The sequence below is a fragment of the Marmota marmota genome, unplaced genomic scaffold (genome assembly GCF_001458135.2).
Source record: "Marmota marmota marmota unplaced genomic scaffold, marMar, whole genome shotgun sequence".
NCBI lineage: Eukaryota > Metazoa > Chordata > Mammalia > Rodentia > Sciuridae > Marmota > Marmota marmota.
In genome coordinates this window covers 21344192-21368280 of record NW_026000185.1, presented here as the reverse complement: position 1 = coordinate 21368280, position 24089 = coordinate 21344192, and the positions used below count along the sequence as shown (strand labels likewise).

Here is a 24089-nt window from a genome sequence, read left to right as displayed (position 1 = left end):
AGGCGGGCGGGCTCCCAGAGAGGCGGCCCCAGCGGAGCAGAAGAGTCGTCTGCTGGGAGCCCCAGGGGCCGAAGTGGGACGTCGGCAGAGGCCGAAACAGGAACTGGGGCAGAGGCGGAGCCGGGGCGGCCACATGATGGGGTGGAGCCGGGGGACCGAGCCCCCGCAATCCCTGGCCTGAAGGGAAAGATCTGGGGGACCCCAGCCCACCAAAGATATCCATGCGCCCGAACCCGATCCAGGTGAACCCTCAGTTCCTCTCTATAACTGGGAATTCTTGGGCCCTGGATCACTCCTAGGTATACCTGGATATTCTGAGGTGTCCAGACCGCCAAGCCCCCAACCTAAATACTTAAGTCGGGAAAGGTGACTCCGTTATGCAGGAACCCTCTCAGATCTAGTCAAAGGCCTTCCTCCAAGAACCCCAAGGAACGGATTTCTGGCCATCCTCACCCTACCCATATTCTCCCCCGACACCGCAAAAACACACACACACGCGAACATGAACACGGTGGCCCCGGCTGGAAGATTTTGAGTTTTATAGCAAACCATATTGTACAGACTTGGGGCCCAGGGGCCCAGCCCGGCTGGGTCCCCAACACGTCCCATGCCGGGCTGCCTCCTCCCCCTCCCCCAAACGGCCCAATCCTCAAGCCTTTCCATCCCCAGGCCCCCCTCCCCTTCGGCCTTTGGTCCGCCCAGTCCCTCCCCCCACCCGCGCACCTCCCTGTTACCTGAGGTATGTGGATAGATTTCCCCCTCCCCTACATAGTACAACCCGGCTGCCCCCAGAGGCCTGGACTGAGGGTCGGAACCTGGCCCAGCTCCTCCCTCTGGCTCCCAAGACCCCACCCCAACACAGGAGGAAGGGGCAGTGGAGAGGAGGACCAAAAAGAGTCTGTTACTAAGTTCCCATGGCAACTGAGAGGGGCCATTTCCAGCCTTAGCACTGGCATCGGGAGGTGTCCATTGGCTGCTATTTCCATGGCAACCAGGAGTGGCAGTTCCCTGGGCGAATGGGATACAAGTTTCCATGACGATGAAAGAGTGGGAAGAGCCAAGCTGGAGGAGTCCCATCTTCCCCATCATTGGGCTGGCACCCACCACCCCCAACTCGGGTCAGGAGGGGTAGAGCTGCTCAAGACAGTAAAGCCAGAGATATCTGGAGGTGGTGCAGTCCACTCTGGGTGCCCACCAGTTCAGTCTCAGTCCAAGCTGGTCCCATCCAATCACACTTCGGCTCCCCCAGGTCCGAGGTTCCCCCGGTTCAAGTAACACTTCAGTACAGATGAATGTTCAAGTATTGTGCGGAGAGGCAGGCAGGGGGCTGGGGCACCCCTCACCACTCCCCTGGGCCACGAGTTGAACAGAGGGTAGACCCGTGGCCCCCACTCCTCGCAATAGCTGCCATTTTCAGTGACGTTCAAGGAGTCAGAGTAGAGGGAAGGAACTCAAATTTGGGCAGGAGGAAAGAAGAGGGGTAACCCTCCCACGAGGGAGGAGTACTACTGCCCCAACCTGCTCTTGTCCCCCAACCCCCATTCAGCCCTGGCTTTCCTCTTGCTCCCCAAGTCCCCCTACCTCTGATACCTGGATCCCCAATTGCTCCTCCAGTTTCCCTTTTTGGCCCCCCACCCCCCACTCCAAATATCTGGTCTTTGTTCTCTGAACCCTTGGTGGTCTCTTTCTGCCCCCCCACCCACCCATCCTCCACCTCCCCCAGCCCCCTGGCTCCCAGTATCCTGTGTGTAGATACCCTTTCCCCATTCTCCCTCCCTCAAACTTGCACCTTAACCCCCCTCCCACCATCCCTTTGGCTCAGCACCCCCCAGTACCTCTGACCCACTTCCCCCAGGGGATGGACAATGAAGCAAGTGGAAGGGGGAGGAGATGGGAAGGAGAGACCCCCAGAGATATCAGTGCAGGGGGAAGAGAAGCGGGAGGCTGGCTCCGGTCCCTGGGTAGGAATCCCAAGTCACGAAACAGGAATCCCAAGTCATGAGGTGGGTAACCTGGCCTCCCAACAGAGGATGAAATGAAGGCCCGAGGTCCAGGCTCCTGATGAGTCCTGGGGGATGGTGGGGGGCGCCCGACTAGCTGTCCTTGAGAAGTAGCTTCTCCTCTGGGCAGCGGAAGGGACCAGGAGGGCCGGCAGCTGCCAGACGGGCACAAGCTTCAGGTGAGAGCTGGCGGCAAGAGCGCAGGTCTAGTCGGCGGAGACGTGGGCAGCGGCGGAACAGCGGGAGGCAGTGGTCCGTGAGGCGGTGGCAACCTGGGGACACAGCAGTGGCAGCTGAGACCTGGTAGGTAAGTAGGTAGTAGGCACTGACCAGGGGAACCAACAGCCTAGCAAGATAAACAGGCAACCATGCTTACCAGCAAGATTGAGGTGTACCAGGGTCTCTCGGAGTGGAGAAGTGGGAGCTGTGAGGAGGTGGACACTGGGGTCCCCAACGTGGGCGCAGTGGCTCAGGTCCAGGGCGCTCAGCTGGGGTGCATGGCGCAGGAGGAGCCTCAGGGAGGCATCTGTCAGCTCCAGACCTGCCAAGCGCAGTTCGGCTACGCCCTGTAGTCGCCCACGGCTCTCTGTTTGCCCTGGACAGGCAAAGGAGATATCAGTACTCCTGGCCACTACCATCGTTGCACCCAGAGGACTGTCTCCTTTTCCATGTTCCTTAACATCCGTCCTAAACTTGCTCCCATCACATGGGGGCCCCAACTTGCTGTACTCTATGTATGGCTTGCTCTTCTCCCAAACCACCACACCCCTGATCTCATCTGTCCACTGCTCACATCACCTTGTCACTGAGGTTTTCCATGAGTACTCTATTTCCTACCTCTCAGTATCTGACACATTAATTTCTTCTTGTTAATTTTTTTCTCCCCCACACAAAAATGTCAGTTCCATGACAGCTTTTTTTTTTTTTTTTAAGTTGTGAATGAACCTTTATTTCTATTTATGTTTGGTGCTGAGAATCAAACCCAGTGCCTCACACATGCTGGGCAAGCACTCTACCACTGAGCCATAATCCCAGCACTCCCAGGAAGGAATTCTTGCTCACTGCTCTATCCCCAGCAATGAAACACACAATAGGGTGCTAGGGTGCTCAATATAATTTCACCCATTCATCCAACACATAACATCCCTAAAGGGACTACCACTCCAGGCTCACCTCCCTCTTATTTCTCCATAATTAGTTAAGCTGCCCTGTGGAGCCCTCCAGGGCATACCACTAGGTCCATACCACTCTTGCTTGAACTGCTCCCACTACCTCACTCCCTCTAGTCTCTTCTTTTTAGAATCCAGAGAGCTGATCTCAAACTCAAATGTGACAATATCTTTCCTGTGAGGGCTGGGCTGGGGATACAGCTCAGTTGGTAGAGTGCTTGCCTTGCATGCACAAGGCCCTGGGTTCAATCCCCAGCACCACAAAAAAAAAAAAAAAAAAGGAGAAAGAAAGAAACTGTGAGGGCACTTCAAGGAAGTCTAGTCTCCTTGGAAGAACATCCCAATTTCTATAAGGTCCTAAGACCACCTCTGTTTAGCATACTGCCTGGCTTTCAGAGCTCAGAGGCTTCCTCTTCTCTATCTCCACTGAGAAGAGCTCACATCCCTCCCCACTGCACCCAAAGCACCCAATATGCCTTTCTTCCATGTTACTGGCTCTCAAACTCAAGAGGCTCAAGTCCCCTGGAGGACTGGATTGCTGACCCTACTCCAGAGTTGCAGTAGATTTAGTGTAAGGACTTGGGGTTTACTTTGCTGACAAATTTTCCTGTGACACTGAGACCACTGGGCCATAGACCACATTTTAAGAACCTGAGCCTTGGGACAGAAGCTCTCTGATCATTATTGTTGTTTACAGATAAGAAAATTGAGGGCTGGAGCTGTGGCTCTGTGGTAGAGTGCTCATCTGGCATGTGTGAGGCACTGGGTTCAATCCTCAGCACCACATAAAAATAAAATAAAGGTATTGTGTCCATCTACAACATATATATATACATACATATATATATATATATATATATATATATACACATATATATATATAATTGAGATTCAGATCATAAAGCTGTCATCACATAATTATGAAGTAAGAGCCAGGAGACCCAGATCTATTGACTGAGAGAGACTCCATCAGATGCCACAGACTCATGAAACCAACCTCCAAACTTTATGGAATCTGCATGGTGCTAAAACTTTTCTTGCATGAATGTCTAACACTACAAAAAGGATATTTTTATACAGAAATTTAGATGTGGGGCTTTTCCTTAAAAAACTGACCTGGCATCACTAGGCTACTACCCTTCCTGCCTGACAGTAATTGGCTAGAATAGGGCTGCCAGTGCCACTCCCAAAAGTCCTGCACCAATGTGTCACTTCTGCTACTTGCCAGGCCACCTCTGTAGGCACTCCATATGGCATGTCCTGAATTCTACCCTCTCCTCCTGTCTTTGGAGAGCTGAGAGCCTAGAGAGGGAGGTATATTTATAAAAACTCCCAAACTTGTGCCACAGATAAAGGGCACTAGATCAAAGAGATCACTTCTGGCTTAGGGGCAAGTGTGGGCATCACTGAGGATTTCCCTGAGGTGGTGGCATTTAAGCTGGGTCTTTGAGGGTTTGAACATGCAGCAAGATAAGAAAAGAATATACCAGGCAATAACTCGAAGAATACACTAGGCAAGAGCCTAGAAGTAAAAGAACTTTATATTTTGCTGTGAGAATGGTACAGGGAGCCAGGAAGCCATGAGAGGAAAGGTGGGAGAAATCCTAACCTGCACAACTGGACTGACAGCCAAGAAAGCTCTTTTCTGCATACTCCTGATAAAGGGAATAAGACAGGAGAGGAAGGTTTGCTCTATCAGCCAGCACTTTCTCACCTCAAAGAACAAACTGCTCCCAATGCCCATCTCACCCTCCTGCCCAAATCGTCCCAGCTCAGTTCAATTCCAGTAAGAGCAGACCATGGGTGAGTGCTCTGGCCTGGCTCTGCCTGACTTACATCAGTCATTCAACTCCTTGTTGAATCAAATAGGCCTCTAGAGCCTTGTCCATAAAATGGGAAGAATCCTAGTTGCTTCCCTATTCTCCTTCCAGGGCTACTGTAGAGCATGGTGGGGCAGGAAGAAGGGACACACACAAAAAAAAGGAACTGTGAAAGAACTTAGAAAAAGAAGATCCTTTTAATTTTCTTATTTAGGCCACAGCAAATCTCCCTTTGGAAACCTTTCCTCAAACCAAATCTCTCCCTTGCATCCTGATCATCTCTGTGCTCATTCAGTTCATTCACTCACCAAATATTTGCTGAGCAGACCACTGAGCAAGGTGCTGGTTTTGAGCACATGGTACCCTGTAGAGCCTAAGAGACTAGCTAGAAGAATCATCTTGTTTTTTTCTTCTTTTAATCTTTTTTTTTTTTTTTTAGGTTGTCAATGGACTTTATTTTGTTTACTAATATGCAGTGCTGAGAATTGAATACAGCGCCTCACACATTCGAGGCAAGTGCTCTACCACTGAGCCACAACCCCAGCCCTGCAAGAATCATCTTAATCAGAACACTTCCCACATGTACAGCACTATGCCAGGGCCTGTTTCCAAGGCTGAGAAGAACTCAAGAGCTCAAGGCAAGGAGTGAGGTGGGGTTGGTCAGGGAGAATTTCTAGAAGGTGGCATCTATGCCAAGGTCTAAAGTATTAATTAAATGAAGGAGGACAGAACATTGAGGCAAAGAAAAGTAGGAACTGAAAGGAACTTGGCAAAGTGGCTGAGGAGGCCAAATGCAGGGATGGCCTAGGTTAGTGGGACTCAGCCATGCTAGGTCTCAGTAACTACAGTAAAACCCTTATCTTTATCCAAAGGGATAAGAGAGGAGCAATATGAGTTTAGAGCACAGGGGTGATATGGTCAGATGTACTCTTCTGGATAGTTCCCCTGGGTCTATTGTAAAGAAGAAACTGGGGGCCAGAAAAGATAAATATCCCATCTGCTAACTTTACAAGAAGCCCTGAGGCCTCAGTGTCCCTACTCCACATACCTCCAATATGCACAGGCCTCTGCTCCTAGTATGCCTCTCTGCCAATATGGGCCTCCTGCCCCACTGAACTGCTAATCATACCTCAAACACCCTGGGAAAACTCCAATCTTTCAAGACTCAGTTCAAAGCACACCAAAGGCAAATGAACAAATGAATGATAGCTAAGATGGCTTTCCTATTCAAATTCATGTGTTCCTCCAATAATTGTAACACCCAATGAGTCAGAAGAGACCTTAGAGGTATATATCCCCACCTTGCCCAACCCATTCTACAGAAGAGCACACAGAGGCCACACCTGGTTTAGTGTCTGGTGGAGGCAGCAGCAGCTCACGGAGCTGGGAGTCTTTTACATCCTCAATCCAGCGGAGGTCCAGGAGCCGCAGGGCTGGCAGTGGGGCTGAGCCCAGGGCAGAGACAGAGAGCCAGGAGCAGCCAGAGAGCACCAACTCCTGCAGGCCTAGAGGATTTGTGGGGGTGAGGGTCAGGAAGCCAGACTCCACCCCAGGCCTGTCCCCATTTCTACCCTGTTATGACTTGTCACTCCACCCTACCTTGCAGTCGGTTCAGAAGCCACATGAGCTGTTTCTTGGAGACACCTGTCCAGCTGAGGTCCAGGGCACGGGGCTGGCGACGAACTACCCCACTGAGCATGGGCGGGGTCAGTGACTTCCTCCTGCTCAAGTCCATTCTAGGCCACAGACGTTTGTCGTAGCACCTGCCGGGCACAAGGGGGAGACAGAGACCTCAGCCTCAGTTCTCATGCAGCCTACCAATCCCCACACTCCCAACAGTTCACTCCAGTTATCCCTCCAACATCCAGGCCCACCCAGGCAGCCTGGTAGCAAGAAGTTCCAGGCTGTGGGCCAAGAGCACTGGGTTTGGGACCCAACTCCATCACTAACTGAATGTAAGACCCTGGGCAAGTCCATTCCTCTCCCTGAGCCTGAGAGGCCTCATTTATAAAATGAAGATAATGATCCAGACTCTGCCTGCCCCACAGGGCTGATGTAAGATCAAATGAGGTAATTATAGTTTGTAGGCCTTACAGCTTTTAAAACATTTTGCCAAATAACTACACAAACACCATATACACTATTTGATGTAATGCCAAAGGGATCTTTAAGCAGCCCCCCAACCCCCTACCTTTGAGCTTCTAGATTTCTCCCTTGCTGTTAAGGTGGCTTCCTCATTGGCACTTCTCATCTCCTCTACTAACCTCTGCCATGTTGATAGCCAGCTGCCCAATGCTGGACTTATGGTCCTGGCATTTTCTCTTTGGTTATTGTGTTCCTCCAATTAGAATGTAAGCTCTACAAGGGCAAAATTGGCTTTTCTTTTTTTCTTTTACACTTCAGTAACCTCAGTATCCAACACTTCCAGGTATAAAGTATAGGTTATCAGTATCCAACACTTCCAGGAATAAAGTATAGGTTATCTGTTGCACATTTATTGAATGAATCAAGCCAGTGTGGAATACCTAAAGCTTCTACTGAGTACTTCCTTCCCACACACTTCATTTATATTTTTGCAGTTATTCACTCACAGTTTTTGGAAGGTCTGGCAGGTCCTAGATATTGAAACTACAAAGACGAATGAAGTCTAAACAAAGCTAAACAGGTTTCCTAACCCCAGCACTCTAATTGCTTTGACTAGGCTAACATGCAGTGAATGGGAAAAGGGCTTCCCAAACTTATTTCACCAAAGAACTCTTCCCCACCTCTTCTAAGGTAATGCATGAACACTTTTTGATACCTTAAGTTCCTTTTTTTAATGTAACAGGGATTGAACCCAGGTTCACTTTACCACTGTGTCACATTCCCAGTTCTTTTTATTTTTTATTTTGAAACAGGCTTTTGCCAAGTTGCTGAGCCTGGCTTTGAACTTGCAATCCTCCTGCCTCAGCCTCCAGAGCTGCTGGTATTACTGATGTGAACCAACATGCCTGGCTAAGTTTCTCTTGATGATTTAGTTTGAGAACTGTCTTCTAATTCAGTAGTCCTTGATGGCATGTCAGGAAATTCCCTCTGGAATAGATGGGCCTCAAAGTCTTACCTAACCTCCCTCCCAACCCCCAAGATACTGAAGGGCTTTCTCTTCAAGAAGCCTTGAACTGGAGAAGGGTTTCCTAAACTCCAGTCACTTGCAGTCCACTTATCTATAGAACATGACTTTACCTTTAAATCATCCCCTCTCTGCACTTAAAACCAGTATTGTTTCACATAAATATAGTAAGCTTAAGTAATAAATACAAGAGGAAACTATTAAATTCTAGCCAGAAGTTGCTATGGCTTTAGGCTAAACCACTTTTGTTAAACAGAAAGACAAGCAAATATTAGAGAAGCACTAAAGATATGATAGCACCCAATAGTTTTAAAGAAGTTCTGTTATTTTTCAAAACTGACAGAAGAATTAAACCATGGTTTTGTATCAGGCAGTCTGGCAGGGTGGTGTGTGCTTATATTCCCAGCTACACAAGAGACTGAAGCAGAAGGATCACCTGAGCCCAGGAGTTTGGGCTAGCCCGGGCAACACAGCAGCATCCAGACTCAAAAAAAAAAAAAAAAAAAAAAACCACGCAGAGTGTGATGGTGCATGCCTATTATCTACCTCAGGGAGGCAGGAGGATCACAAGTTTGAGGCTAGCCTGGGCAACAATAATACCCGGTCTCAAAATAAAACAAAAAGGGCTAGGAATATAGCTCAGTAGTAGAATGCCTTTGGATTCAGTACTACAAAACAACAACAACAAAAACAAACAAACAAAAAATCTGCCAGGCATACTCCAGAGCCTCAGTATGATATTTCTGGAATTGTAGAAGCATTCACCAAAGCCCCTCTCCAACAGTCCTCCTCCTACCATCCCTCCCTCCATTCTGGCATTCTAGTCTGCTCCTGATTCCCTCCACTCAAGCAATAAACATAACTCTCTCCAATTCTAAGAATGAAAAGGGAGAGGGGAAATTCTACCTTCAACCCAGCTTCTGCCCTGTCTCTCTCTTTCCATTCAGTGAAATCCTACTCTAAAGCCTCTCTCTGGGCCAGGGATACAGCTCAGTGGTAGAGAACTTGCCGTATGTAAGGCCCTGGGTTCAATCCCCATTACAATAAAAAACAAAAACAAACAACAAAGAAAGAATAAACCCTCTCTCTCTCCCCTTTGACCTAGTTGCAAATTCTAGCTCATCTGCTTCCTTGAAGCCCTTCCGGAAATTGTCCACACTTGGAAGGGAACCCCTCTCCTTGGGGCACTCATAGGTCCCCAATTGTGTTTCTGCACCACTCTACAAGATCCACGCCAAACCACCTTCCCGCCTACAGACACACAATACTGTCTGGTGCCAACACATTCTGGAATATGCTATGCCTCTGCTGGAAAGGTCAACCACCACAGACCCTTTAAGGCTTGGCTCCAGTACCCTCACTTCCAGGAAGTCTCCTTGACCCTTTCTTGGCTAGAGCCAATCAGTTTCATTGCAATTAGTTCCAGAGCAATAGGTTTAAACTTGAGTGGCACGCAACAATCTTTGAGGGTCTTACTGATACCATGTGTCCAGTTTCTACTGGGCACAGAGCAGTTAAGGATGACAGGGTTCTTGCTATACAATCAGGGGAGACACAGTTTGCAGTAACTGAGGCAGTAAGGGACATGTAAGAGTCAACTTGCAGACTGGAACAAGGGAGCATCCCCAAGGAGACGGTGCCTGAAATGAGGCTGAAGCAAGCAGTTATTCTGTTATTTCCAGCAAGGGGAGAAAAGGAACAGGGTAGAGACTGCATCTAGGCCCAGGAGAGAAAAAACTCAAAAGCTCTGGGAACCCCAGGCAGCAGGAACCAAGGGAAGCTCACCCTATATAATGGTGATGAAGACCACAGCAGTAATAACATATGTTTACTCAGGGTTTACTGCAAGTTGGGTACTATTCTTTGCATTAAGCATTCAACCTCACAACAGCCCTAGGAGATCATTATCATCTCTTTTTTACAGTTAAGAAAAACAAGGGGGCTGGGGATGCGCGGCTCAAGTGGTAGCGCGCTCGCCTGGCATGCGTGCGGCCCGGGTTCAATCCTCAGCACCACATACAAACAAAGATGTTGTGTCCACTGAAAACTAAAAAATAGATATTAAAAAAAAATTCTCTCTCTGTCTCTCTCTTAAAAAAAAAAAAAAGAAAAGAAAAAGAAAAACAAGGTCCAGAGAGGTTAAGAAACTTGTTCAAGGTCCCACAGCTTCAAAATGGTAGCCAAGTCAAGCTTAAACCAAGCTGGTCTGAATGGAGAGAGCCTAAACTCTGAGCAGGAAGAAGCAGGGCTGAGGCTGCACAAGAGGCTCGGGATGAGGGTTCAATGTCATGGAGCGCTGAATGCCAAGCAACCAACTGTCATGGCCACAGAGCCCAAAGGTGAAGAGTATGAACTACGGGGATCTAAATCCCAGCTTCCCCACCTCTATGGTTGGGGTGTCCTCAGGCAAGGCATGTGCCCTTTCTGGGCCTTCATTCCCGTAACCAAAAATTAAGGCAAAAGACAGCACTTAATTTCAAAGGTTTGCTGCACCAATGATGAGAGACTGTATAGGGTAAGTGTTTAGTGCCATGACTGGAACGAGGTTCATGTCCTGCATCCCTATAGGAATTCACTGAAGGTGATGGAGAGGCGTGGATAGGGAATGATGGTAAGCCAAGAGGAAAGAAGGACTTAAGAGCTGAAGCCTGTCATCATCCTGGATAGGCAGGGCTTAACATCCAAGTGCCCCAACCTATCCATCTTCTGCTTGACTCCAGCAATTCTCTGACTAAGTCATCATCCTATTAAGCCCACCTACAAAACCCTACATTCTAGTCCTAAGCCTCATCTTGCAGAAGCTCCTGGGGAACAAAGAGTTGAACAGTCCTAATTGTTCCCTGCAAACTTACCACCTCCTGGTCCCAGACTACTGTTCTTGGCTCCCATCAGCTCTCTTAGCTCCCTGATGCTACTACTGTCCTCCAATCTGTTTACCTCTAGGCCTTCACTCCCAACCCCAATTGATCTTGACCTTGTGTTCCAGTCCCTCCCTTGTCACCCTCTATATCCATGTCCTTGAAAGTTCCAATCCTGGCAACTCAACAACTCCTCCCTGCCTCCCTGCCTGCTGCCCTCTCCCTCAGCTCTTGGCAGATCACTTCGCCTCCCAGTTCCAGGAGAAGATGAAAGTCACCAGACAGGAAAGCCTGCAACTTCCTGCTCTCCCACCTACAAAGTTCTCTCCAGCTCCACCCTCTACTACCTCTTTCTACATACCATCCAAATTTTCCTATTATTTTAGTACCTACTGTATGCCAGGCACCACACTAGAAACCAGGGACACAGCAGAATAAATGGAGCAGGTCCCTGCCTTGGAGTCAACACTCTCAATTTCATGTGGTCTGGCTTTATTCCCCCAACTCCCACATACCACAGCCAAGGATACTAAGGCCTTCTTGTAGCAAAATCCAACTGCTACCTCTTGGTCCTTGACCTCCTGTGATTTGTTACCAAAATCTACCAGTGCTCCTCATTCCACCTTCCTTAGTCTCCCTTCTTTTTAGGCAAACCTCCATCCTTGATCTCTAATTTTTGGGCTGCTCTTTCTCTAACTCATAAATATTGACATTCTATCATCTGCTCTCACATTCCAAGGTGCTACCTTTAGGCTGAAAACCCCCAAACTCACCTTTTTCTTGAGCACCCAACAGGCAGATTCAGCTGCTGTACTAGTTCTCCTGAATTGGCCCACAACCCCTTTACACCAAACAGGTCACAGCTCTTTCATTTTCCCCTGGAACCTGCTTCTCCACTGTGATTCCCAGTCTTGGGAAACAGTGCTGTTGCCCATTCATGTTCTTGGGCCACAAACTCAGCTGAGATTTGCCCTGCTGCCCTTATAGCCAATAAGTCACCAAGTCCAAGTAACTGCCCTTCTTAAAAAGGTCTCAACCTGATCCCTTCCCTACCTGCTTCTGTGCACAGACATGGGAGAGCCTCCTTACTTGTTCTACTGCCTTACTAAGTGTTTAGTACCCTTCGAAAACTGTGCTAAGTGCTTTGCAGGAACCACCTCATTTAATCCCCATTGAGTAAATACAACTGGCCCTCGGTATCAAAGGGTTCCACTTCTGTGGATTCAACCACTACAAATCAAAATCATTTAAAACAAACAAACAAAAAAACCTGTATTGAACACGCACAGACTTTTCATCATCACTTTCTGATCAATACAGTGTAATAATTATTTAAATAACATTTACATTGTATTGGGTACCATAAGTAATCTACAAATTATTTAAAGTACATGGGAGCTGGCTGCAGTTCCTTGTTGCCTATAATCCAAGCAACTCTGCAGACAGTCTTGACTAGTGGTCCCATTTATATATGATCCAAGCAGGAGGATCATAGTTTGAGGCTAGCCTAGATAAGTTAGCAAGATTTTCTCAAAATTTTTAAAAAGGGCTAGGGATGTTAGCTCTATGGTAGAGGGCCCCTGGGTTCAATTCCTAGCATCAAGGAAGACAGAAAGGAAAGAAAGAAGAAAGGGTTATAGCAAACACTGCATCATTTTATATAAGGGACTTGAACATCCTTAGATTTTGGTATTCTGGAGGGAATGGAGTCTTAGAACAAATTCCCCAGACCCTGAGGCAGGGCTATATTAACATGAAAATTGCAGTATGGCCTCTCTATACAGCTACTTCCAGCTACAAGTCTCTCCCCTGAGGCAGAAATGTGTTTCTTTTCAGTTCTGGGTCCCAGGTGCCAAGCACAAAGCTGGCCTTGGAGGGGTCTCTGCAGTTAATTCTCAATTAATACTTGAGGTGGGGTGGTAATCCCCAGCAACTTTTGTAACTATCGGCTTCTATGTTGCAGACTGGGAGCTCTTCAAGGACACAGATTTATGTTCCCAGGACTAAAACGTTGAGCTTTCAGTAAATACTTTTAAAAATGAGTGAATAATAAAGATTACAGTTAAGGCCAAGTGTTTCTACCTCTTGGGTACTCTGCTCAGTTTGTGTACCAGATCACAAGAACACTATGAAGTGAGAGCTTTGATTATCCCAGTTTTATAAATGCATAAACTGAGGCATGGGGAAGTTAAGAAACTGGTCCAAGGGCAAACGCTCATCAGAGGAAGAACAAGTCTGCTGCAGGCGATCTGCCTCTATAGCCTGCACCCCAACCCCCTTTCTCCACACAGACCAGTCTAGAAGTCTAGAGCTGACTTCTAGACTTCATCTCAGAGGTCCGGGAATGGAATCTGAGTTTAGTCTCTAACTTTGCACTATGGCCTCAGATGTCTCTCACTCCTTCACAGGGCTGCTATTATAAAGAACAAATCAGCTAAAATTTGTGAAGCACTCAACAGGAAGCCCAGGCCACAGTGAATACTGGGAAAGAGCCTGAATTACTCACTTAGTAAAACATTTCTTCAGCATCTCTTCTGCCCTTTGTCTCATGCTGGGGACATGAAGATAAAAAAGACACAATATGCGATGGGAACATGAAAACAAATAAATGAATGAAGGCTTGTCAACATGCCAAATGCCTCTGTGTGCTCCATTAGGGGAACACAGTGCTGTGGGAGTCTGATGGAGAGAAGAAAAGTTAGATTTGGGAGGATGACTGACATTTCTGAAAAACAAGGGTCAAGAGGCAGTGGGATATATCTGGGAGAATAGGGAGAAGAAGATAGACCAAGTCAGGAGGTCTAAGCAAGGCTGTCTTAGAGAAAGCAGGGGCTACCCCAGCAAAGGGATTTCTCATATATAAATGGGACCACTAGTCAAGACTGTCCGTGGGACCACTAGTCAAGACTGTCCGCAGAAGAGGGAGCATGAAAATTAAGTGAGATAGCCAGGTTCAGTGGCATATGCCTGTAATCCCAGCAACTTGGGAGGTTGAAACAGAAGGATCAAAGTTCAAAGACAGCCTCTTGGATTCAAACCTCTGTACTTCCAAAATAAAAAAAAAGAAAAAGAAAAAAAGTGAGATATTGTATTACAGCATTACACTTGGCACATACTAACCACTCAATATAAATAACAACAGTTATTAAGAGAAAAAATTCTGGAGCCAGAGGGCCTAGGTTCAAATTCCTGGTTTTAACACTTCCTCTCTACATGACCTCAGGTCTCAGCTTCATCTGAACAAGGAGGAATAATTTCTTCCTAACAAAGTTGGAGAGGGTTAAATGAGCTCCTAAATGGAAAACAGGCTGCCCACAGTAAATGCAAAAGTATCACACTATGATGTGTACATACTATAGAAGTGCAAGGCCTAGAGAGGATCAGAGAGCTATGGCAGGTCGCAAAGCAAGCAAGACCTCAGGTCTGTCCACCACTCACCAGCGGCTCCAAGTCCGGCAGACTCGCATGCAGATGCACAGCTCTCGTGGCCCAAGGTGCTGGAAGACACGAAGCCAGGCAGCCCGGGGCAGGGGATGGTCGGATCCAGCAGCCAAAGGCAGTGTGTCAGGCTCAGGGCTTCGAGGTGGGGGCCGTACCACATGCCGCTCCAGCTGTGGAGGCCGGGGTGGGGGGGCGGGGCCCAGGGGCCAGCTGAGCAAGGGCCCCCCACTGCCAGGGCGCACAGCCCGCCGCCCCCCACGGTTCTCCTTCTCGCCAGAGCTGCCCCGGGCTGGCCGTCGCCCATTCCGGGCCTCGCCAGGGGCCTCATCCTCACTCAGCGAAGTGCCTGATGAGTCGGAATCGGAATCCGAGTCCGAGGAAGAAGAAGAGGTATCAGGCACCCGCTCCAACAGCTGGCACATCCGCTTGAAACGTTCCAGCTTCTCCCTCTGTGGGGATGGGGATGGCACGGCCGGGCCCTCAGCAGAGGCCAAAGGCGGCTTTGGTTTCTAAAAGAAGACAGGGAGAGGCTGTTCTAGGGCCTGGGACATACTTTCCCACCCCTCTACCCACAAGGAATCACCAGGGAGTGAAGAGCCCAAGGGATGGTCCTCAATTTCAAACTGCTCTCAAATAACATGATACTTCAGCCACCTCTGGACTTCAGTTTTCTCATCTTGAATATGAAGGCACTAATTCAAAGAATTTAGTCTTATGGAAAGCCAGGCATGATAGAACACCTATAATCCCAGTGACTTGGGAGACTGAGGTAAGATTGCAAGTTCAAGGTTGGCCTCAGCAACTTAGCAAGACCCTGTCTCGAAATTAAAAAAAAAAAAGAACCAGGGATGTGACTCAGTGGTAAAGTGGCCCTGGGTTCAATTCTCAGAACCAAAAAGAAACAAACCAAAAAAAAAAAAAAAACCACCTTATGGGTTTCAATGATTCATAAATTTCTCGTCAGAAAAGACAACAGTTAAGAGACCTAGCTTGGGGCTGGGGATGTGGCTCAAGTGGTAATGCACTCGCCTGGCATGCGCGGGGCACTGGGTTCGATCCTCAGCACCACATAAAAATTTAAAAAATAGAGATGTTGTGTCCACCGAAAACTGAAATAAATAAATAAATATTTTTTAAAAAGAGACCTAGCTTGTGGGGCTGGGGATGTGGCTCAAGCGGTAGCGCGCTCGTAGCGCGCTCGCCTGGCATGCGTGCGGCCCGGTTTGATCCTCAGCACCACATACAAACAAAGATGTTGTTGTGTCTGCCGAAAACTGAAAAATAAATATTGAAATTCCCTCTCTCTCTCTCTCTCTCTTTAAAAAAAAAAAAAAAGAGACCTAGCTTGAATGCTGGCTTGTCCATCAACACTGTGAAGACCATTTAATTGTTCATGACATAAAACAGCTGGACTAGGTAATTCTGAGTACCTACTCCACAAAATGAGAGTTCCTATTATAATTTAAGTGGCAACTTGAGCCACTCCTTTTAGACAAAGACACCCAACTAAATGGTAGAAGTAGGTTTGAACACAACCAGATAGAATTCTTGCAAGGTACTATCTGAATTCTGGCTTTGCTGTATGACCTTGGGTAAATCTTTTAACCTCCCTGGGCCTCATGTTCCTTGAATCTAGGTGAACTTTATAGTTAACAAAGTTCATTTACTTTCATTACAGCATTTGGTTTATATAGTGCCGTGCGGTAACCACAGGTAGGTTAAGAAGATAGCTTCATCCCATTTTACAGATGAGAAAACTGAAGCTTAGGGCAGCTGACCAGTTGCCAAGACCATACACAGTCCGTGGTTGGGCAGAAATTTGAATTCCTTTTAAGACTTAAAAAGATGAGGCAAAAGGGCCAGATAATACCTTAAGGGTTCTAGGGAAGTCAGGAGTTCTTGTAGCCTGGACCCAACCCATTCTTCCACCCCACTCTTCCTAGGGATCCAGGTGCCCTTTGGGGCCATGTGGGGATAGGGTAGGAAAAGGTGAACAGAAAGGGACAATCTCAGTCTCTGTGGTGAAGGGTGGGGCAAGGAGAGGTGGGTAGGGGAGGGAGGAGATCCCCGGCACACCTCCCAGTTCTCGGGAGGGAGCCCAGGGTGGCAGGACGAGAATGCCTGGCTTGGATTCAGAACCCTGGGGGGCAGAAGGCCAGGGCCGCCTGGGTCCGATCCTCGGAGGAGGCAGGCATCTCCACCCACCTTCTTCAGGTGCCTCTCTCGACCTCCTTTCACCTACCAGGGCAAAAGGAAGATATGGGGGAAGGGGAGACCCCATTAGGCCCTCAGTGCCCACAAACCTATAGTCCATGCCACCTTCTTAGACTACAAATCCCAGAAGCCCCCATCCCAGGGAGAACTCTGAGCATGCTCACCTTGCAACCAGAGTCTCAGCTCACTGAGCATGCTCTCATCTCTTCTTTCTTCCCCCTCAGGCTCTTTCCAGCCCCTCCCTCTTCCTCTGTAGCAGTTAGTTTGAGCATGCGTTCTCCTTCCTCCCTAACCCACCTAGGGCTCCTAAAGCTTCCTGGCCTGTGCCAGTTCTCCCTTACCTGTATTTTCTCTTTACTGTGAACATGATCTACCACCCCAGCCACTCCTGAACTACATCTCCCAACAACCCCTGCTTCCCAGGCCCACCCCCACCAAAAAATGGCCAGTACTACAGCCCCAACATGCCTTGAGCTATTGAGCATGACCCATGGGGCTCACCTTTTTCCTTGGGGTGGGGGGCTCATTCCCTGCCTCCCTCTCCTTGCGTTTGGGGGGCCCAGGCATGTCCTCCGGGGGCGGCCCAGCAGGTAGAGGGCCCTTCCGCCTGGGCGGGGGCGGTGGAAGTGGCGGCTCCTCCGTCAGCTTCCATCCACTCCCTAGGCTGGCGCCCTCCTCACCGTTGTCAGCCCTGCGGCGGCCTGGCCCCTCACCTGAATCCTAGGGAGATGGAAACTGGGGTTGAGGCCCTGCACAGCTCCTGACCCTCTACTGACTCAGAGCCCAGAACCCTGCCTAGCCCATTCCCCTACCTTGCTGGTGCGGCCTTCCTGTGTACAGCGAGGGCACTCCCAGCAGTTGGGGATCTCCGCATTGATGACACCCTCAGCCTTCCCCATCTGCAGGCAAGAGGGCAAGGAGTAGATGGAAGGTGCCAATATAAACCCAGAGGCAGTGTGGTCCACCTCCCTGCCCCCTGACAATCTAATTCCAGGGTCCCCAGGGCTATCACCTTCAGGCAGCCAGGGTGGACGATCTCGTTGCAGATTGTACACTCCATGAGGCTCAAACCAAATTTCTCTTCCTCTCCCTCCACTGTGTCCTCCTTCCCAGCCTCCCCACACAAGAGGCACACAGCTGTGTGTGGGAGCACGGGCTGTTGGGGGAGAGGAGGCATCAGGGACCCCAAAAGCAAGCTACAAGGGAAAGACTTCCTTTTGGGGACCCTGGTCAGCAGCTGGGTGAGGCTCAGAACCCATGGGCCAAGCTGAGTCAAATCTTGAATTTGCCTTTTTTTGGCAGTACGACCTTCAGCAACTGATTTAACCTCAAGACACTGTTTCTGCATCTGGACAGCTGGGCAAAGAATCTTTCCCTTGCTGGACTGTTATAAGTATGAGATAATGCATGAGGGGCATTTGATACACAGTTGTAATTAATGTTGTGATTGTTACAGCCAGTGTGACCCTGAAATTATGGCTGGCTTTGGGGAGTGAGAGAAACCACAGGCAAATTGGGACAATAATACTCAGAGAAGGCTGGAGAAGACAAGGCAGCAACTTGGGGCAATTCCGAGGTTGCTCAGTGGGCAGCCCACGGGTGCTCTGGATCCTACAGTAAACCAAACTTTGGCAAGACTTTTGGGGACACTAAAGATAGCTGCTGAGTCTTAGGGAAAATGGGAGTAGTCCTCAGACAATGTGATTTTCGGGAGGACAATGGCAATACTGAATCAAATCAGGGATGCTGAAGGTTATGACAGGATCAAGGAAGAAGCAGGTAGAGGAAAAAGAAACAGGAAAGTGAGGCAATGGTTTGGGGAACAAAGGAAGAGAGGGGCTGTGTGGGGAAGAGTCCAACCAGGAAAAAGTAGCTGTAGGAAGAGAGGGAGGTAGTTGAGTGTGGGGAGGGGGATGCAGGATGCAGCTGGCTCCTCGTGGCTGGTAGGGAGGGGCCATTCTCTGGAGCCCAGGGATGCTCAAAGGCTAAGGAAGGCAGAGAGGAAACCCATGTTTCCCTGATGCCTACTGAGTGTATCGGGCCTCATGGTAAGCACATTCATATCCATGCCATTGTTTAATCTTTACAACTCAGCAAAGGAAACATTCTACAAAGAAAGTACCTGAGATTCAAAGTAATATACTCAAGGTCACACAAAGGGGAAGCCTGGCCTCAAATCCAAGACCACCCTGATAGTGAGGAAGGGACCAGAAAAAAGAGACTTTTCTAGGAATCAGGTCTGGGGATGGATTGCATTATGCACAGATACCTCTGGGGAGCTGCCCCAACAGAGGCTGTTTTCTATGGGTCTGTGTCTCTGAGAATTGAGGGGGTGAAGGAAAGGACTGTCACATTCTTCTGTTCACCCTAACATTGCCCCTCACATGGAGATAAGGACACAAATGGACATTTAAGCAAATCACTGAAAGAATGAAATAAACAGCAACTCTACAGTACATTCTAGAAAGCACTCATCGGTCACCCTGGAAAAGTACTTGGGGGCTAGGGTGAAAGACAGTTTTGGAGAGGAGTGCTGCGAAGGGGCCCAACAGCGGAGGAGTGAGGGGATCGGAACTCACGGCAGTGCACTGCCGTAGCAGGCACGACTGCTTCATGCGCCCGGGCCCCCCGAACTTCTTCATGTCTCGACAGAAGTGGCAGTCCCCGCACTCAGTTCGCACACAGGCCCGGCAGCGACGGCAGCGGGTTCGGCGTCGGCGCGCTCCGGCCCCCGGCCCCCGGCTGCTCGACGACATTGGGGGCGTCAGCAACGCCGAGGGCTGTCGGTAGATGGTAGCAGGGTCAGATGGGCCCAGTGGAGCCCAGGCCCAGGAGACTCCTGGTAGCTCCCTCCAACCATAGGCAGCCAGAGTCTGCCCTCTTACTTAGGGGGAAAATGTCACCCCTTCTGTATGTCTGGGGGTGGGGGGCCACTCCCTCTACTCAAGGCCTCTCACTCTCTCCCTAGCTCATCCAACTCCTCTGGGATCCATGAAAACTGACTTCCTGACCTCACTCCTCCTCTAACACTTCCTCAGTGCCCATACCCTCACCCACAGAGGAGAGGCCTTTCCTCTGCCATCCCCAAGTTAAAACTCCTCAGAAAGGCCAGCAACTCCTAGTCTGTGGCATTACCTTCAGAGAGGTCCCAACATTTCCTCTCTTATCCAAATGTAAAATATCCCAGGCTCTCCCCAGTCTAAAATGCCCAGATTTACCTTCAAGACACCCACAGATTCCTCAGTGGAAACACCAGATTTTTCTTTCTTTCTCCTTTTTCTTTCTTATAGGTAACATCATCCAATTGCTCTTCCCCCAAAACCTCATCAGATCCAGTGGGATCCTTGCCCCCCCATCCCTAATGACCCATCTGTTCCAGAACTTCCCAGGACTCTGATACCCCCAAGATGCTTCTTCAGAGTTCCTTCTCAGTCCAAGATCTCAACTCCTCTGTTCCCCACAGAGCTCCCTCTGCTTCCAGACTTCCTGTAGGACCTATTAGGTCAACCTGGGCAATCTCCCAGATTCCCTGGGATTCTAGAATCCAACCTGACATCTCCAAAGAACTCAGGATGGGCTCAGACTTAGATTCCCCAGCTTCCCAAGCTGCTTTCCATCCCTAATTGTCTGGAATCCCATGGGGGGCTCCCCTCCCCATGGAAACCAGATTCTCCAAGATCCCACATGGACTCAGCAGGCCTGGAGGGTCGCTTCCCAGTCTTACCCTGGCTTCCCCCTTTCCAGGGACTTCCAGACCCATCCATGAGGGTAAGGGGCCCTCCAGCGTTCCAGGGGAGGGGCCTAGAGGGCGGCGACTGCAGGCGGGGATTTGGGGGTGGGGGATTTGCAAGGGGAAGCTGGGTCTGGGAAGGAAGGCCAGTTCCCCAGGGTTGAGAGGTTATAGGAAGGAGGGCTGAAGATGAAGAGTTTGAAGCAAAGGGAGAGGGAGGGTGAGGCTGGAGGCGGGGAAGGTAGAGAGGCCGGGCTGAGGATGAATGGGAGTGGGAGCTGCCCAGGTCTGGGGGTGAGGAGGAGCCGCATGAACCCACCTCACACGTGTCCCGGGAGCCATCTCTCCCTTCTCGGCAGCTCCCGGCGGGTCGGCGGCCATCGGCGGCGNGCGACCCTCGAGAGATAGTTATTTAAATAAAATTTGAATAAACCCCCCTCCTCAAGCGGGAGGGTGGAAGGAATGGATGGAGAGGAGCAAGGAAGGGGGAGGGGGCAGTTGGGGTGCCTTAGCCCCCCAGGTCCCCCGGCCCCGCGCTGCTTCGGCCCGGGGCCCTGGCCGCCTCTCTCATCCCTCCTCAGCTCCTTCCTCCTTCCTTCTCTCTTCCCCCTCCCCTCTCTCCTCCTTCCCTCCTCCTCCTCCTCTTTACTCCCTCCTTCTCCCGGAGGAACCCCGCCCCCTGCCCCCTCTTTCCTCCACCACCTCAACTTTCCAGGACGAACGCGTGCAGGGCACGGCGGGAGTTGTAGTCCTGCGGACTCTGGCGCTACCGTGGGAAAAATGGGACGCTGGGACCAGCGGGTACTACAAACAAGATGGCAGAGGGCGTGCCAAGCCGGGAACCGAGGATGCCGGGAGTTATAGTCCGGTTGCCCTGAGGCTTCCCGTTGTAGAACATAGAGAAGGAACGGGAACGATGACTACAAACAAGATGGCCTTCTCCCCCGACCCGACCTCCTTCCCAGGCACTCACACGCCCTCTTGTCCACAACCCTCCGCGTGTGTAGTACCTGACGGGAGTCGCAGTCCATCTGCTGCCTTCCCGCTGCCATTTCTACTCGTCAGGAACAATGGAAAGGTGAAAAGAAACGAGGACTACAAGCAAGATGGCGGAAGAGGGGCGTACACCTGACTAGTTGCCGATCTTATGAGGTGCGATGGGAATAGTAGTTTTCTAGCCTTCTAGTATTCCTTAAGAATGGCGGAACCGGTGGGATGAAGAGACTACCATAAAGATGGCAGGCTACCTAGCCTTTCCTGGTCGCTTCATTCGGCCACCTTGAGCATCTTGCCCGCCTATAATATCAAAATCCCGCACCCGGTGGCGCAAAGCCTGACGGGAGTTGCAGTCTTCTCGGCTCCCCTCTATTATCTTCAGTCCAGACAATGGAAGGGATGGGGCGGGGACTACAACCAAGATGGCGGCCAAGGGAAAGAAGGGATGGCGGCATGGGATTTGTAGTCCAAACGCTAAGACTATTCCCTGCGGAAATGGGAGAGAGGACTACAGTAATAATGGCAACCTGGTAACTCGACCTCCGCTCCAGTGCCTGCTGGGGGACGTAGTCCCTTTCTGAGCTCCATACAGAGAAAGAACGTTGGCTGTTGAAAAGTGCATCACCGCCGACATGCCTAATTGAGAGCCAACGGAAACGGAAAGTCTCTTTCCGCCTCTCCTCGCCATCCCTTTCTGAATGGCTTGCAGGGAAATGTAGTCCCAAGCTTTCACTCGCCAGTGGAGGAGAATTGGTGTCACCAGTGGGTATCGGTGCGGGTGAGAGACAAACATCTGAGAAATCCAGGAACACAGAATGCCCGCCTCCCCGTGTGGTGAGGATTTCGTATTTCAAAGGAAGGCTCTTAAAGGAAAGCAACAGTGATCAATATTGTCGCGACAAGGGAGGCGTGGTTCTCGCGGAAAGTACTCAGCGCTGTTTTCCCTGGGAAAGCTCGGACGCCTCACATCCAATGTTTGTTCCCCTAAACCTCTGGGAATCCAGAGGTTGTATTTCACAAGTCACGAGGCTCCAAGGAAAAGACTCAGGAATTACACAAAATCCCCGCCCCGCCCTGGGAAGTCACCAAATCTCGGTTTTCTCACCTGAAAATTGGGGATGATGATACCCACCTCGAAGCAGAGTTAGAAGTGTTAAGACAATGTTCACGAAAGTGCCCAGCTCTGGCACGGGGCACGTGACGGTAGTTCCTTTTTCGAGGTCCCTTCCAGCCCAGCCGTTCTGGGAGCCCAGGAATCCATCATGCCGGACACAGTTAGCCTCTGTGAGAAGAAAACTGTGACGGGCAGACTACCCCCATCTTGAGTCGCCCCCTCCCCGCCCTCCTCATCTGGGTCCTCCAGCATTCACTACCTAGTACTGCTCCCAGGGGGCGCCCATTCTCCATTTAACTGAGTTCCTACAAACTGGCCAAATACCTCAACCTGAAATTGTAGGCGCTGCACGCTGTCCACTCTAATGCCTTGCCTGACTTCCAGTCAACCTTGGAGGGCTCTTCTTAGACCCTCAGTCGCCAATGCAAATGGGACTGCTTTCCACCTCTGCCCCGTCTTACCTGCCTTCTAGATCTTCCTCCGTCTAGAAAACTGCTCACTGCTGACCCCAAACCAGCCCCCTCTGCTTCCCTCTCTCTTCTGCGTTTGGGGGCCCTGCGGAAGACTTGGTGGGTGTGGTTTTGTCAGGGAAGTTAACGCTGGCCAACGTAGTGTAAAGTCCCAAGTTTGCAGGGACTAGACTTAAGCTGAACTGAGGTTCCTTGCAGCGCGCACTGTCAGAAGTCAGGAAATTCTTGGCTTCCACAGAATTGCCTGTCTGCTGTCTATCCTCATTACTTTAATGTAGCTTCAGGGCTTCCTCAAGTGCATTTCTTGGACTTGGTATGCCCTTTGCCACCTCCCCTCTCATGTCTCCACCCAGTTCACTGTTTAATCTTCGGATCCCTAAATGCCACTGTCCCAATGAACTTTCCTGTTATCTTCATATGAAATCCATTCAATCACTGTAACCTGGAAGCTTTATGAGGAGTTCACATGTTACTAAGGGCTTTCAGCATCTCATTTGATCCACATAAGAATCCTGGGAAAGCTCAGACGCCTATAAGGGTAGAACCCCATTCTATAAGGGTAGAAGCCCATTTTATAGATGAAGAGAACTGGGGCCCTCAACTGTACACAGCAGATGAATAGTAGGGCCAGAATTTAAAACCAGAGACCATGCTCAGAACTACTACAATAGCCATAGACTGGTCAAATCCAGCTATGTTTTTAGTTTAGTATAGATAGCAACAACAAATTTCTTTTGCAAAAATGGATTTCTAGTTTCTCTTGAAAAATCCTGAAATCTAGCAGTGCTGGGTCTGCATTCCTTGAATAAGAAACAGCTGTAGCTGGGCAGTGGCTACCCCTTTTGGAAAAGACACATGCTCTCTGGTTTCTCCCAGTCTTCACCCTGCTTGCTTGAGACCTAGCATAATCTTTGTGGGGCCCATTCCCATCAATGGAGACCACCAGAATAAGCTTATTGATGCCAAAGACCAATTTTTATACTGTTTATAGCCTTTCAGTACTGGGCACTGTGCCTGCACCTGCAGCTGGTGGGTAGAGGGTAACATATAAAGAGGTTGCATTTAAAGATACAGGAAAGGATAAAGGTGAAGCTCAGCAATAGAGCATTTATCTAGCATGTGTGAGACACTGCATGTCCCCAGCACTGCAAAAAAAAAAAAAATTTTA

General features: G+C 49.6%; 1 protein-coding gene across 3 annotated transcripts; it reads right to left on the bottom strand.

Moving 5' to 3' along the window:
* Positions 1–516: 516 nt before the first annotated feature.
* Positions 517–22200, bottom strand: Fbxl19 (F-box and leucine rich repeat protein 19). 3 transcript variants are annotated; one of them, XM_048789812.1, is made up of 11 exons: positions 21352–22200; positions 19191–19391; positions 17624–17767; positions 17424–17510; positions 17113–17331; positions 16474–16635; positions 14395–14906; positions 6589–6752; positions 6333–6494; positions 2377–2595; positions 517–2272 (listed from the first exon to the last, which is right to left on the bottom strand). In XM_048789812.1, the coding sequence occupies exons 1-11, from the start codon at positions 21391–21393 to the stop codon at positions 2094–2096; spliced, it is 2091 nt and encodes a 696-aa protein (XP_048645769.1). In that variant the 5' UTR covers positions 21394–22200; the 3' UTR covers positions 517–2093. The 3 variants fall into 3 exon arrangements, with proteins under 3 accessions (XP_048645769.1, XP_015346806.2, XP_015346805.1); XM_015491320.2 differs by having other exon boundaries at positions 16603–16635; XM_015491319.2 differs by lacking the exon at positions 21352–22200 and adding an exon at positions 20661–20958.
* Between the last annotated feature and the right edge of the window lie 1889 nt (positions 22201–24089).